We start from the raw sequence: 14,699 nt of genomic DNA, 5'->3' as shown, positions 1-14,699 counted from the left end.
AATATATAAAAGTAATTTCTATACTCTGAATGACAAGCTTATAGAAAAAAAAATGTACATGTAAAAAATTTAATAACTGATAAAGAAAAAATCTTAAGCGAGTTGTTTAAATCATATTTGTCAAATAACAAAATTATAATTAATTAAGATAGATATTGATAGCTGAGTTTAAATATTGTTATTAAGAAACATTTATGATTTTTGCAATGAAATGCACCTTTATTATTAAACTTAAAATCATTAAATAAATATATTGATAAATTTTTATTTAAATATCAAAGGGAGATTACATATATTGCATAACTTTTAGATTGAAATTATCTTAAATTACTGAACCATTATTTTCTCTTCTCCATAAATGTTTTAATATTTTTTTATTATTTATTAATATTTGATAAAATTAAACATTCCATTGTTATAATACAAATATATAAATCTGGGTGAAATTAGAATTTATTGATTTAATTTATAAGTAAATAATATTTATAACTTCCAAAATTAAATATAATGATATTTGTGGTATTTTCTCACCCTTAAACATTTCTGTGCAATTCTCCCATTAATTTTTAAAAGTTTATACATGCATTATCACAAATATTAATTTAATAACTTTTAAATTTTTATATAAGATTTAAAAATTAAGAATATATAGAGTAATAAAAAGTTATTTTTTACAAATTCTGATTAATAAACATATATTACAAAACCCTCACATCTTCATTTCAAAATAATAGGAGATTCACAAACTGAAGAGAAATTCTTATAAAATAAAGGTATTTAAATTTTCAGTATTATTCTCAAAGAAAAGCTAATTTTGTTCAATTTTTCAACTTCTTACACTTATATAAAAAATGCTACTTATTAAATAATAAAAACACCAAAATTTAATTTTAAAAAATTCTTTATTAATAAATAACACAGATATTTACAAATTTGAAAATTCACCAACAAGAAGTATACATTGTTTGCAGAATGTTACAAATGAAACAAAAAATATGTACATACAATCAACATATACAGTAAAGTCCATAAGTAGCTGCTAGTGCTGCAAGGCATCTTTGGCACCATTAATAACTTAAAATTGAAACAAACATTATTTACATTAATAATTTAAAATTGAAAAAACCAAAAATTAGCTTACTTAATTTTAATCTACTTCTTCTATCGTTGGTCCACTGCCAGCACTAGCAGTTGCACCATGTCCCATGTTTTGTCCTCCTTGGTGCAGTTTGGTCATAATAGGTGATAGTTCTGACTGAATCTCTTTCATCTTGTGTTCAATTTCATCCTTCTCTGCCAACGTGTTGTTATCAAGCCACTGGATAATTCCGTCACACGTCTGCTTGATTTTTTCTTTGTCGGATGAGGACAGACGATCATTGCCAGCAGACTCGGCAGCTTGTTTCACAGAATAGACATAACTTTCGAGGGAATTTCTTGCTTGCACCCTGTCTCGCTGCTCTGCGTCTTCTCTTTCATATTGCTTGGCTTCATTCAGCATCCTCTCTATTTCTTCCTTAGAGAGGCGTCCTTTGTCATTGGTGATTCGGATGCTGCGGGAGTTGCCCGAACTCTTGTCCATGGCAGAAACATTCAGGATTCCGTTTGCATCCAGATCAAAAGTGACTTCAATCTGAGGCACTCCTCTGGGAGCTGGAGGTATTCCAGACAGCTGGAACCTACCAAGTAGATGGTTGTCTTTTGTCATTGCCCGCTCTCCTTCGTACACTTGAATGTCGACACCAGGCTGATTATCAGAATATGTTGTGAAAATCTGGGAGGTCTTGCACGGAATGCGAGAATTTCTCTCCACTATCTTGGTCATGACTCCTCCAGCTGTTTCAATACCTAGGGAGAGGGGAGTAACGTCCACTAAAAGAACATCTTTGATCTTTTCATCCGTGCTTCCAGTCAGAACAGCAGCTTGAACTGCAGCACCATAAGCAACTGCCTCATCTGGATTGATGGACAAGCACAGTTCTTTGCCATTGAAAAAATCCTTCAGCAATTTTTGGATCTTTGGAATGCGAGTAGAGCCACCTACGAGAACAACATCATGAATTTTGCTTTTGTCCAATTTGGCATCTGACAAGGCTCGTTCCACAGGCTCTAAAGTAGAACGGAAGAGATCCATGCACAGCTCTTCGAATCTCGCACGGCTGATCTTGGAATAGAAATCAATGCCCTCAAACAGAGCATCTATTTCAATACTTGCTTCTGCACTGCTTGAAAGGGTTCTCTTGGCTCTTTCGCAGGCAGTTCGTAATCTTCTCAGTGCTCTTGGACTGTATCTCAGATCTTTTCGATGCTTGCGTTTGAATTCTTCAACAAAGTGAGCTACCATTCTATTGTCAAAATCTTCACCTCCCAGATGAGTATCTCCCGCAGTCGATCTTACTTCGAATAAAGAGCCTTCGTCGATAGTCAAAATTGAAACATCGAAAGTGCCACCACCTAAATCGAAGATTAAGACATTCTTCTCACCTTGCAGATTCTTGTCAAGTCCATATGCCAGAGCAGCAGCAGTAGGTTCATTGATTATTCTCAAAACATTCAGCCCAGCTATCTTTCCAGCATCTTTCGTTGCTTGCCTCTGAGAATCATTGAAATAAGCAGGAACTGTGATGACTGCATCGGTGACTTTTTGTCCCAGATACATTTCAGCAGTCTCTTTCATTTTCGTTAAAACCATAGCACTGATCTCCTCTGGGTTGAAGAGTTTTCTTTCTCCTTTAAATTCTACAGAAATCTTTGGCTTCCCACCTTGGTTGACGACTTTAAAAGGCCAATGTTTCAAATCTTGCTGTATCTTCGGATCGTCAAATTTTCTTCCGATTAACCTTTTGGCATCAAACACTGTGTTCTCAGGATTCAGGGCCACTTGCGACTTGGCCGCATCACCTATCAGCCGTTCCGTTTCCGTGAAAGCCACGTAACTCGGAGTAGTTCGGTTGCCTTGATCGTTGGCGATTATTTCAACAGTTCCATGCTGGAAAACTCCGACACAGGAATAGGTCGTTCCCAGGTCGATGCCGATAGCAGGTGCTTTTCCAGAAGGCATTTTGTGAAGCAGTCTCTTTCAACAGTAAATAAACTCGTTACTTCGATAGCAGTAGAGAAAAACAGTCTCAAAATAGCGCCACAAGTTCAGAACAAACTGATTTGTAACGTACACACAATCACTCACTCGTAGAGAAAAAACAAGGTAAAGAGCGCACAGTTCAAAGTCAAGTTTCGCTTTTCGCTTGTTTGCTTTGATCAATTCTTAGCGAGAGCGCCGACTGATCTCCTATTTATACCCTCGGTCGATTATGCAGGACTTTACTGGAAAGTTCTTCTCGTTTGAATAGTGCTGCCATCTAGGAAAGAAGTTTCGCGAACAATCTGGAAATTAGAAGAATTTTCTGGTACCGTCTAGCGTAACACGTGCTGCCATCTTTCGAATATAAAGAAAATGTGAAAAAATAAATAAATCCTCTGTAATGAAAGAAAATTAATTACGTTTAGCCTACGCAATAAATACATATTAATTGTTCAGTGCAGTGAAAATGTAGATTGAAGGGATGTAAATACTTTGTACTGAAGAAAGATAATCAAAATGATTATTTTTTACTTTATCTAATAAATAAGGAAATTCAAAAATCTAACTGCAATTCGTAGTTTTCATATTTCGGCGCTGTGCATAAATTTCAATTTTTTCATAAATGGCGTTTCGATTTTTTTTGTTAGCTTTCTATGATAAGTCGGAAATAAATTTGAATCATTTATAATTAATTACAAAATAACTTTACTTTCATTTATTTATTTTTCGTAACCCATCATCAATCTTGTATATTTTTTAATTTACTCTCGAATTCTTCCACACATTTCTTAAAATGGTATTCCGTAAAAGAAGAAATAAATAAAATATAATAAGTATTCATAATAAAAGAAAAGAAAGTCTATAATATGTGTAATTAAATATTGTACAAATGTACAAAAAAAATTTTTTTTTAAATTAAATTGTACAAAAAAAAAATTAAAAAATAACTTTCTGCTTTTGTTAGTAGAAATAACTTTCATAAATCATAAAAGAAAATATTTTTATGGATAAAGTGTAATATAATAGTAAGGTAATATGTGGTTTTATTTTAAATATATTAGAGATCAAGATAATTTTACCGATTATTTCAACTAGAAGATGTTACTTCACGGACGCGGATGCTCGCGTCAGCAATAAAAGTAATTTGGAGACGTCGCAGTGTTTTTTCTTCGACTTAAAAACTCGGTTCTACAAAATTTTCAGTTGACTGAACGACATGTTTCGTTCATAAATGTTTAATAGCCTGATTTTATATTTGTACATATATATAATGCGAAAAGGTGCGTTTTTTAATCTGATGCTGCAGTAGGTATGTAATAGGAAAATATAGCACCATGTAAATAAAGTGGGTAAATAAAAGTCCTTTCAATATGTAATAAGGAAGAAGAAAAAAATGATTGAGTTCCTAAATTTATAAGAACAAAAAAATCTGGTGATTCCGTAAAGTTTTTTTTTTTTTTTTTTTTTTTTGCTTTCTTTTTTTTTCTTTTTTAAGTTTATGAGAGAAAAGTGTCGTCAAATATAAATTAAGTCATCACTTATGAAAAGGTAATCTGTTATAAAGTTATTGATGAACACAGGTTGCAATATATATATGTATATATCAGTGAAATCATTTATAGAATAAAAACTATATCTAGAGGCGGCCTTTTCTATGTAGGGGCCCGTGTATAAGAAACCATTTGGAACCCTAAATTTTTTGCAAAGTAAAAAAAAAAAAAAAAAAAAAACAATAAAAAAAATTTCAAATACAAACACATATTACTATTGCATGTTCATTTAATGCGTGATTTTGTTTTTTCTATTAATTAATTCTGGAAAATTGCAATTTTTTTCAATTTTTTTTTTCGATGCGTAATATAGAAAGTGCCTTTAATCATTATGCACACAGGCTTGATTCGAGACAATGAAAAAGCTGTCAACTTTAATTCAATCTCATGAGCGTTCTATTTGCCACTTAATTCATTTATTGCTTGGAATGAATTACTGACACGACTAAATTTACGTTTGATTATTAACAAAACAAATCTGATTAATATAAATAAGGAAACAGGAAGACTTAGATTATTATTTCAAAGAATTGTAGACTTGATTCTATTTTTAGCATGTAATAATCTTCCACTTCGAGGAAACCATGAAATAATAGGAACACCTAATAATGGAAATTTTTTAAAGTTTAATCGAATCATCAAGTAAATACGACTCTGTGCTTATGGATGATATAAAAAAAAAATTCAAAAGTAGAATTGTGCATGACTTAGCACATACATCAGGAGAAAAAATTATTCCTGCGTTGAAATAAAATTCTTAACAAAATGAAAGACGATGCATAAGCAGCCACGTATTACAGTATCTAAATAGATTCTATTTCTGATATTTCCCTTTCAGTCTTTATTAGACGTGAAAAATTTTGAAAAGAAGAGATTTAATATAAACGAGTCATTTATAGGGTTTATTGAAGAAACATGTGATTGGAGAAGGACTAGCAAAAGTTGTGTTAGAAGTATTAAGTGAGCTGGATTTATATGTTATGGATTGCAGCGGAAAGGCATACGACAACGGTAGCAACATAAAAGGGAAATATAAAGGTGTACAATAAGAATTGCTCAAAACCTTCTTACAATTTATGTGCCTTGCCCATCACACTCTTTTAATTTATTAATTTGTGATACCGCTTACAACAGTGAAATATATATATATATATATATATATATATATATATATATATATATATATGATATTGCAACGTTTATATTGCTTATTTTCAGCATCTACAAATAGATAGGAAATTCTACAAAAGCACTTAAACACTCGTTGGAAAGCCAAAATATATTCGGTTAAAGCAGTGTATATACAGTTTGAACAGGTAGTGGAACTCATCTGTACGGATATTTCCGCACCGGTCATAAACGTCCAATAAATCATGTATATCCCTTTGAAAAAAGAGCGTATTGGGTGATTAGTTTCGGTTTGCTAAAAACATGCTATCTGTTGGCAAGAGTATTTAGTGAGAAAATGCATTGATATTTTAACTAAATTTTGAAGCTTAAACTTAAGGAAAAAGCTACTCTTTATTTCTGTGTGTATGTGTTGGCTCTGGACAAATCAGACCGTCTGACTTATACCTATCAAATTTAGCAAATATATAATTTGGAGGGTAGAAAGGTGATTTTTTTGAATTTTTAATTAGAATTTTAATGAATCAAAAATTAAGAGAAATAGTGACTTTTTTTTAAATTTTGGAATTTTATTCTAGTAATATTCCTAATTACCATTTACAAATTATTCATTATGTTATTTTATAATTCTAAAAAATTTGGAACTCTTCAGTTTAGAAAAATGTTCCCTCCTTTTACAATATTATTCAGAGAGTGTAAAAGAGAGCTGTCTTTTGTTTTTAATATTTTGCTTAAAGTTAAATTTACATTTTAAATGTGCACTTTTTTTATGTGTCAGATATTGAAATGGACTTTTTAGAAGGGACTTGCGACTGCAGTTTTTCAAAATTTGCTACTTAAAACTGCTGAATAAAAATTAAATTAAAATCGATAAAAAATTTGGAGGGGAAAAGGGCCTTCCAGTTTGCATTACCTCGGGGCCTTTGGGAGCTTTTAAAGAGCCCTGAATTCTTCTGAAATTGGAAATAATTATTGTTTGAAATATGGAGAAAAAAAAAGCATAGTTAATCAGCAAAAATTTACGATAGAAATATAGATGTATATTGTTGAAGAGTATGTGTATTGCAAAACTTCCTTCATCACGATTTGTAATGACTTATTTTACATATAAAAATGATATTTAAAAATATTAAAATTTCTGAAGAATATATACTTTTTATATTAATGTAAAAATCATTTTTTGTTTATTTTTCAGCAGTAGATTTGGATTACGGTTTAATAATTAGTGCATCTAGAAGAAAATTAAATTTGATTGAATTTCTTATTGATTCGTTTGTTTAATTCAATAAATTCGAACACTGAAATATATGTTATTTTAATATAGGCACTTAAAAAAAAGTTGTTTCTTAAGTTTGAAGTACAATTAAATGAGGTTAGTGGTATTGGAAAGATTTGTAAAGAGGGAAAAGTCGCAAAAGCAATTCTTGAAATGCCGTAAGTAGTAAAAAAAGCTCCCAACTACGGACGTTAAATTTCTATGCTATATCAGTTTAAAAAAATCAAGTTTCCAGAGTAGAAACGCCATTAAAAATGTAAACTTTTTAATTTATCATCATAGATTTAATTTCAATGGTGTTGCATTTTTTTAAAACTCTGTTCTCGGATAAAGATAAATTATTTGTTCATTAGATAACTTTGAATTTTTTATATGAAATATTACAAGTACACAGTGCATAAAAAGAAACAGCATACTAAAACAGAATTATATTAATATTTTGCTAACTGATCATTTGCACCTACAAAAATCTGTAAGAGATGTTAGATGAATTCAGATTTAATTTTCTTCTAGATGCACTAATTATTAAACCGTAACCCAAATCTACTGCTGAAAAATAAACAAAAAATGATTTTTACATTAATATAAAAAGTATATATTCTTCAGAAATTTTAATATTTTTAAATATCATTTTTATATGTAAAATAAGTCATTACAAATCGTGATGAAGGAAGTTTTGCAATACACATACTCTTCAACAATATACATCTATATTTCTATCGTAAATTTTTGCTGATTAACTATGCTTTTTTTTTCTCCATATTTCAAACAATAATTATTTCCAATTTCAGAAGAATTCAGGGCTCTTTAAAAGCTCCCAAAGGCCCCGAGGTAATGCAAACTGGAAGGCCCTTTTCCCCTCCAAATTTTTTATCGATTTTAATTTAATTTTTATTCAGCAGTTTTAAGTAGCAAATTTTGAAAAACTGCAGTCGCAAGTCCCTTCTAAAAAGTCCATTTCAATATCTGACACATAAAAAAAGTGCACATTTAAAATGTAAATTTAACTTTAAGCAAAATATTAAAAACAAAAGACAGCTCTCTTTTACACTCTCTGAATAATATTGTAAAAGGAGGGAACATTTTTCTAAACTGAAGAGTTCCAAATTTTTTAGAATTATAAAATAACATAATGAATAATTTGTAAATGGTAATTAGGAATATTACTAGAATAAAATTCCAAAATTTAAAAAAAAGTCACTATTTCTCTTAATTTTTGATTCATTAAAATTCTAATTAAAAATTCAAAAAAATCACCTTTCTACCCTCCAAATTATATATTTGCTAAATTTGATAGGTATAAGTCAGACGGTCTGATTTGTCCAGAGCCAACACATACACACAGAAATAAAGAGTAGCTTTTTCCTTAAGTTTAAGCTTCAAAATTTAGTTAAAATATCAATGCATTTTCTCACTAAATACTCTTGCCAACAGATAGCATGTTTTTAGCAAACCGAAACTAATCACCCAATACGCTCTTTTTTCAAAGAGATATACATGATTTATTGGACGTTTATGACCGGTGCGGAAATATCCGTACAGATGAGTTCCACTACCTGTTCAAACTGTATATACACTGCTTTAACCGAATATATTTTGGTTTTCCAACGAGTGTTTAAGTGCTTTTGTAGAATTTCCTATCTATTTGTAGATGCTGAAAATAAGCAATATAAACGTTGCAATATCATATATATATATATATATTTCACTGTTGTAAGCGGTATCCCAAATTAATAAATTAAAAGAGTGTGATGGGCAAGGCACATAAATTGTAAGAAGGTTTTGAGCAATTCTTATTGTACACCTTTATATTTCCCTTTTATGTTGCTACCGTTGTCGTATGCCTTTCCGCTGCAATCCATAACATATAAATCCAGCTCACTTAATACTTCTAACACAACTTTTGCTAGTCCTTCTCCAATCACATGTTTCTTCAATAAACCCTATAAATGACTCGTTTATATTGTTTATATTAAATCTCTTCTTTTCAAAATTTTTCACGTCTAATAAAGACTGAAAGTTTTTTTTTTATGGGAAATATCAGAAATAGAATCTATTTAGATACTGTAATACGTGGCTGCTTATGCATCGTCTTTCATTTTGTTAAGAATTTTATTTCAACGCAGGAATAATTTTTTCTCCTGATGTATGTGCTAAGTCATGCACAATTCTACTTTTGAATTTTTTTTATATCATCCATAAGCACAGAGTCGTATTTACTTGGTGATTCGATTAAACTTTAAAAAATTTCCATTATTAGGCGTTCCTATTATTTCATGGTTTCCTCGAAGTGGAAGATTATTACATGCTAAAAATAGAATCAAGTCTATAATTCTTTGAAATAATAATCTAAGTCTTCCTGTTTCCTTATTTATATTAATCAGATTTGTTTTGTTGATAATCAAACGTAAATTTAGTCGTGTCAGTAATTCATTCCAAGCAATAAATGAATTAAGTGGCGAATAGAACGCTCATGAGATTGAATTAAAGTTGAAAGCTTTTTCATTGTCTCGAATCAAGCCTGTGTGCATAATGATTAAAGGCACTTTCTATATTACGCATCAAAAAAAAAAAATTGCAATTTTCCGGAATTAATTAATAGAAAAAACAAAATCATGCATTAAATGAACATGCAATAGTAATATGTGTTTGTATTTGAAATTTTTTTTATTGTTTTTTTTTTTTTTTTTTTTTTTTTTTTTAAACTTTGCAAAACATTTAGGGTTCCAAATGGTTTCTTACACCCGGGCCCCTTCATAGAAAAGGCCGCCTCTAGATATAGTTGTTATTCTATAAATGATTTCACTGATATACACATATATATACTGCAACCTGTGTTCATCAATAACTTTATAACAGATTACCTTTTCATAAGTGCTGACAATTTATATTTGACGACACTTTTCTCTCATAAACTTAAAAAAGAAAAAAAAAAACTTTACGGAATCACCAGATTTCTTTTGTCCTTATGAATTTAGGAACTCAATCATTTTTTTTTTTTTCTTCCTTATTACATATTGAAATGACTTTTATTTTCCCACTTTATTTACATGGTACTATATTTTCCTATTACATACCTACTGCAGCATCAGATTAAAAAACGCACCTTTTCGCATTATATATATGTACAAATATAAAATCAGGCTATTAAACATTTATGAACGAAACATGTCGTTCAGTCAACTGAAAATTTTGTAGAACCGAGTTTTTAAGTCGAAGAAAAAACACTGCGACGTCTCCAAATTACTTTTATTGCTGACGCGAGCATCCGCGTCCGTGAAGTAACATCTTCTAGTTGAAATAATCGGTAAAATTATCTTGATCTCTAATATATTTAAAATAAAACCACATATTACCTTACTATTATATTACGCTTTATCCATAAAAATATTTTCTTTTATGATTTATGAAAGTTATTTCTACTAACAAAAGCAGAAAGTTAATTTTTAATTTTTTCTTTGTACAATTTAATTTTTTTTGTAAATTTTTTTGTACATCTGTACAATATTTAATTACACATATTATAGACTTTCTTTTCTTTTATTATCAATACTTATTATATTTTATTTATTTCTTCTTTTACGGAATACCATTTTAAGAAATGTGTGGAAGAATTCGAGAGTAAATTAAAAAATATACAAGATTGATGATGGGCTACGAAAAATAAATAAATGAAAGTAAATTTATTTTGTAATTAATTATAAATGATTCAAATTTATTTCCGACTTATCATAAGCTAACAAAAAAAAAATCGAAACGCCATTTATGAAAAAATTGAAATTTATGCACAGCGCCGAAATATGAAAACTACGAATTGCAGTTAGATTTTTGAATTTCCTTATTTATTAGATAAAGTAAAAAATAATCATTTTGATTATCTTTCTTCAGTACAAAGTATTTACATCCCTTCAATCTACATTTTCACTGCACTGAACAATTAATATGTATTTATTGCGTAGGCTAAACGTAATTAATTTTCTTTCATTACAGAGGATTTATTTATTTTTTCACATTTTCTTTATATTCGAAAGATGGCAGCACGTGTTACGCTAGACAGTACCAGAAAATTCTTCTAATTTCCAGATTGTTCGCGAAACTTCTTTCCTAGATGGCAGCACTATTCAAACGAGAAGAACTTTCCAGTAAAGTCCTGCATAATCGACCGAGGGTATAAATAGGAGATCAGTCGGCGCTCTCGCTAAGAATTGATCAAAGCAAACAAGCGAAAAGCGAAACTTGACTTTGAACTGTGCGCTCTTTACCTTGTTTTTTCTCTACGAGTGAGTGATTGTGTGTACGTTACAAATCAGTTTGTTCTGAACTTGTGGCGCTATTTTGAGACTGTTTTTCTCTACTGCTATCGAAGTAACGAGTTTATTTACTGTTGAAAGAGACTGCTTCACAAAATGCCTTCTGGAAAAGCACCTGCTATCGGCATCGACCTGGGAACGACCTATTCCTGTGTCGGAGTTTTCCAGCATGGAACTGTTGAAATAATCGCCAACGATCAAGGCAACCGAACTACTCCGAGTTACGTGGCTTTCACGGAAACGGAACGGCTGATAGGTGATGCGGCCAAGTCGCAAGTGGCCCTGAATCCTGAGAACACAGTGTTTGATGCCAAAAGGTTAATCGGAAGAAAATTTGACGATCCGAAGATACAGCAAGATTTGAAACATTGGCCTTTTAAAGTCGTCGACCAAGGTGGGAAGCCAAAGATTTCTGTAGAATTTAAAGGAGAAAGAAAACTCTTCAACCCAGAGGAGATCAGTGCTATGGTTTTAACGAAAATGAAAGAGACTGCTGAAATGTATCTGGGACAAAAAGTCACCGATGCAGTCATCACAGTTCCTGCTTATTTCAATGATTCTCAGAGGCAAGCAACGAAAGATGCTGGAAAGATAGCTGGGCTGAATGTTTTGAGAATAATCAATGAACCTACTGCTGCTGCTCTGGCATATGGACTTGACAAGAATCTGCAAGGTGAGAAGAATGTCTTAATCTTCGATTTAGGTGGTGGCACTTTCCATGTTTCAATTTTGACTATCGACGAAGGCTCTTTATTCGAAGTAAGATCGACTGCGGGAGATACTCATCTGGGAGGTGAAGATTTTGACAATAGAATGGTAGCTCACTTTGTTGAAGAATTCAAACGCAAGCATCGAAAAGATCTGAGATACAGTCCAAGAGCACTGAGAAGATTACGAACTGCCTGCGAAAGAGCCAAGAGAACCCTTTCAAGCAGTGCAGAAGCAAGTATTGAAATAGATGCTCTGTTTGAGGGCATTGATTTCTATTCCAAGATCAGCCGTGCGAGATTCGAAGAGCTGTGCATGGATCTCTTCCGTTCTACTTTAGAGCCTGTGGAACGAGCCTTGTCAGATGCCAAATTGGACAAAAGCAAAATTCATGATGTTGTTCTCGTAGGTGGCTCTACTCGCATTCCAAAGATCCAAAAATTGCTGAAGGATTTTTTCAATGGCAAAGAACTGTGCTTGTCCATCAATCCAGATGAGGCAGTTGCTTATGGTGCTGCAGTTCAAGCTGCTGTTCTGACTGGAAGCACGGATGAAAAGATCAAAGATGTTCTTTTAGTGGACGTTACTCCCCTCTCCCTAGGTATTGAAACAGCTGGAGGAGTCATGACCAAGATAGTGGAGAGAAATTCTCGCATTCCGTGCAAGACCTCCCAGATTTTCACAACATATTCTGATAATCAGCCTGGTGTCGACATTCAAGTGTACGAAGGAGAGCGGGCAATGACAAAAGACAACCATCTACTTGGTAGGTTCCAGCTGTCTGGAATACCTCCAGCTCCCAGAGGAGTGCCTCAGATTGAAGTCACTTTTGATCTGGATGCAAACGGAATCCTGAATGTTTCTGCCATGGACAAGAGCTCGGGCAACTCCCGCAGCATCCGAATCACCAATGACAAAGGACGCCTCTCTAAGGAAGAAATAGAGAGGATGCTGAATGAAGCCAAGCAATATGAAAGAGAAGACGCAGAGCAGCGAGACAGGGTGCAAGCAAGAAATTCCCTCGAAAGCTATGTCTATTCTGTGAAACAAGCTGCCGAGTCTGCTGGCAATGATCGTCTGTCCTCATCCGACAAAGAAAAAATCAAGCAGACGTGTGACGGAATTATCCAGTGGCTTGATAACAACACGTTGGCAGAGAAGGATGAAATTGAACACAAGATGAAAGAGATTCAGTCAGAACTATCACCTATTATGACCAAACTGCACCAAGGAGGACAAAACACGGGACATGGTGCAACTGCTAGTGCTGGCAGTGGACCAACAATAGAAGAAGTAGATTAAAATTAAGTAAGCTAATTTTTGGTTTTTTCAATTTTAAATTATTAATGTAAATAATGTTTGTTTTCAATTTTAAATTATTAATGGTGCCAAAGATGCCTTTCAGCACTAGCAGCTACTTATGGACTTTACTGTATATGTTGATTGTATGTACATATTTTTTGTTTCATTTGTAACATTCTGCAAACAATGTATACTTCTTGTTGATGAATTTTCAAATTTGTAAATATTTGTGTTATTTATTAATAAAAAAAAAATTTTTAATTAAATTTTGGTGTTTTTATTATTTAATAAGTAGCATTTTTTATATAAGTGTAAGAAGTTGAAAAATTGAACAAAATTAGCTTTTCTTTGAGAATAATACTGAAAATTTAAATACCTTTATTATATCAGAATTTCTCTTCAGTTTGTGAATTTCCTATTATTTTGAAAAGAAGATGTGAGGGTATTGTAATATATGTTTATTAACCAGAATTCATAAAAAATAACTTTTTATTACTCTATATACTCTTAACTTTTAAATCTTATATAAAAATTTACAAGTTATCAAATTAATATTTGCGATAATGCATGTATAAACTTTTTAAAAATGAAATGGAGAATTGCACAGAAATGTTTGAGGGTGAGAAAATACCAAAAATTACCCTATATTTAATTTTAGAAGTTATAAATATTATTTACTTATAAATTAAGTTAATAAATTCTAATTTCACCCAGATTTATATATTTGTATTATAACAATGGAATGTTTAATTTTATCAAATATTAATAAATAATAAAAAAAAATTAAAACATTTATGGAGAAGGGAAAATAATGGTTCAGTAATTTAAGATAATTTCAATCTAAAAGTTATGCAATATATGTAATCTCCCTTTGATATTTAAATAAAAATTTATCAATATATTTATTTAATGATTTTAAGTTTAATAATAAAGGTACATTTCATTGCAAAAATCATAAATGTTTCTTAATAACAATATTTAAACTCAGTTATCAATATCTATCTTAATTAATTATAATTGTGTTATTTGACAAATATGATTTAAACAACTCGCTTAAGATTTTTTCTTTATCAGTTATTAAATTTTTTACATGTACATTTTTTTCTATAAGCTTTTAATTCACAGTATAGAAATTATTTTTTATATATTTTACATTCATGATTACAGCAATATTTCTTCTTTTTAATTTAAAATATATTTTTCAAATAATTAAACTGAGATAATTTTTTTATAGAAAAATTTTTTTCAGATAGGAATTTTCTATTTAAAAGAAAAGATACAAATATGTAATTTATTTTAATTTTTGATATCTATATCACAAATCTCATATCAAAATATTTCAA

General features: G+C 30.9%; 2 protein-coding genes across 2 annotated transcripts; one reads left to right on the top strand and one right to left on the bottom strand.

Moving 5' to 3' along the window:
• Nucleotides 1-948: 948 nt before the first annotated feature.
• On the bottom strand, nt 949-3,249 carry LOC129981077 (heat shock protein 70 B2-like). The gene has a single exon (XM_056091724.1). It carries the CDS (start codon nt 3,059-3,061, stop codon nt 1,148-1,150), a length of 1,914 nt encoding a protein of 637 aa, XP_055947699.1. The 5' UTR covers nt 3,062-3,249; the 3' UTR covers nt 949-1,147.
• An 8,005-nt stretch (nt 3,250-11,254) lies between these two features.
• LOC129980835 (heat shock protein 70 B2-like) lies at nt 11,255-13,474 on the top strand. Its single transcript, XM_056091250.1, has one exon. It carries the CDS (start codon nt 11,443-11,445, stop codon nt 13,354-13,356), a length of 1,914 nt encoding a protein of 637 aa, XP_055947225.1. The 5' UTR covers nt 11,255-11,442; the 3' UTR covers nt 13,357-13,474.
• The last annotated feature ends 1,225 nt before the right edge of the window (nt 13,475-14,699 follow it).

This window comes from Argiope bruennichi, chromosome 8 (genome assembly GCF_947563725.1).
Source record: "Argiope bruennichi chromosome 8, qqArgBrue1.1, whole genome shotgun sequence".
NCBI lineage: Eukaryota > Metazoa > Arthropoda > Arachnida > Araneae > Araneidae > Argiope > Argiope bruennichi.
The sequence above is the reverse complement of the archived record's forward strand: the minus strand, read 5'-3'. Positions and strand labels throughout refer to the sequence as shown.

Excerpts from the sequence above, each read along its gene's own strand:
- LOC129981077 (XM_056091724.1), bottom strand. The coding sequence starts at position 3,061 with ATGCCTTCTGGAAAAGCACCTGCTATCGGCATCGACCTGGGAACGACC.
- LOC129980835 (XM_056091250.1), top strand. The coding sequence starts at position 11,443 with ATGCCTTCTGGAAAAGCACCTGCTATCGGCATCGACCTGGGAACGACC.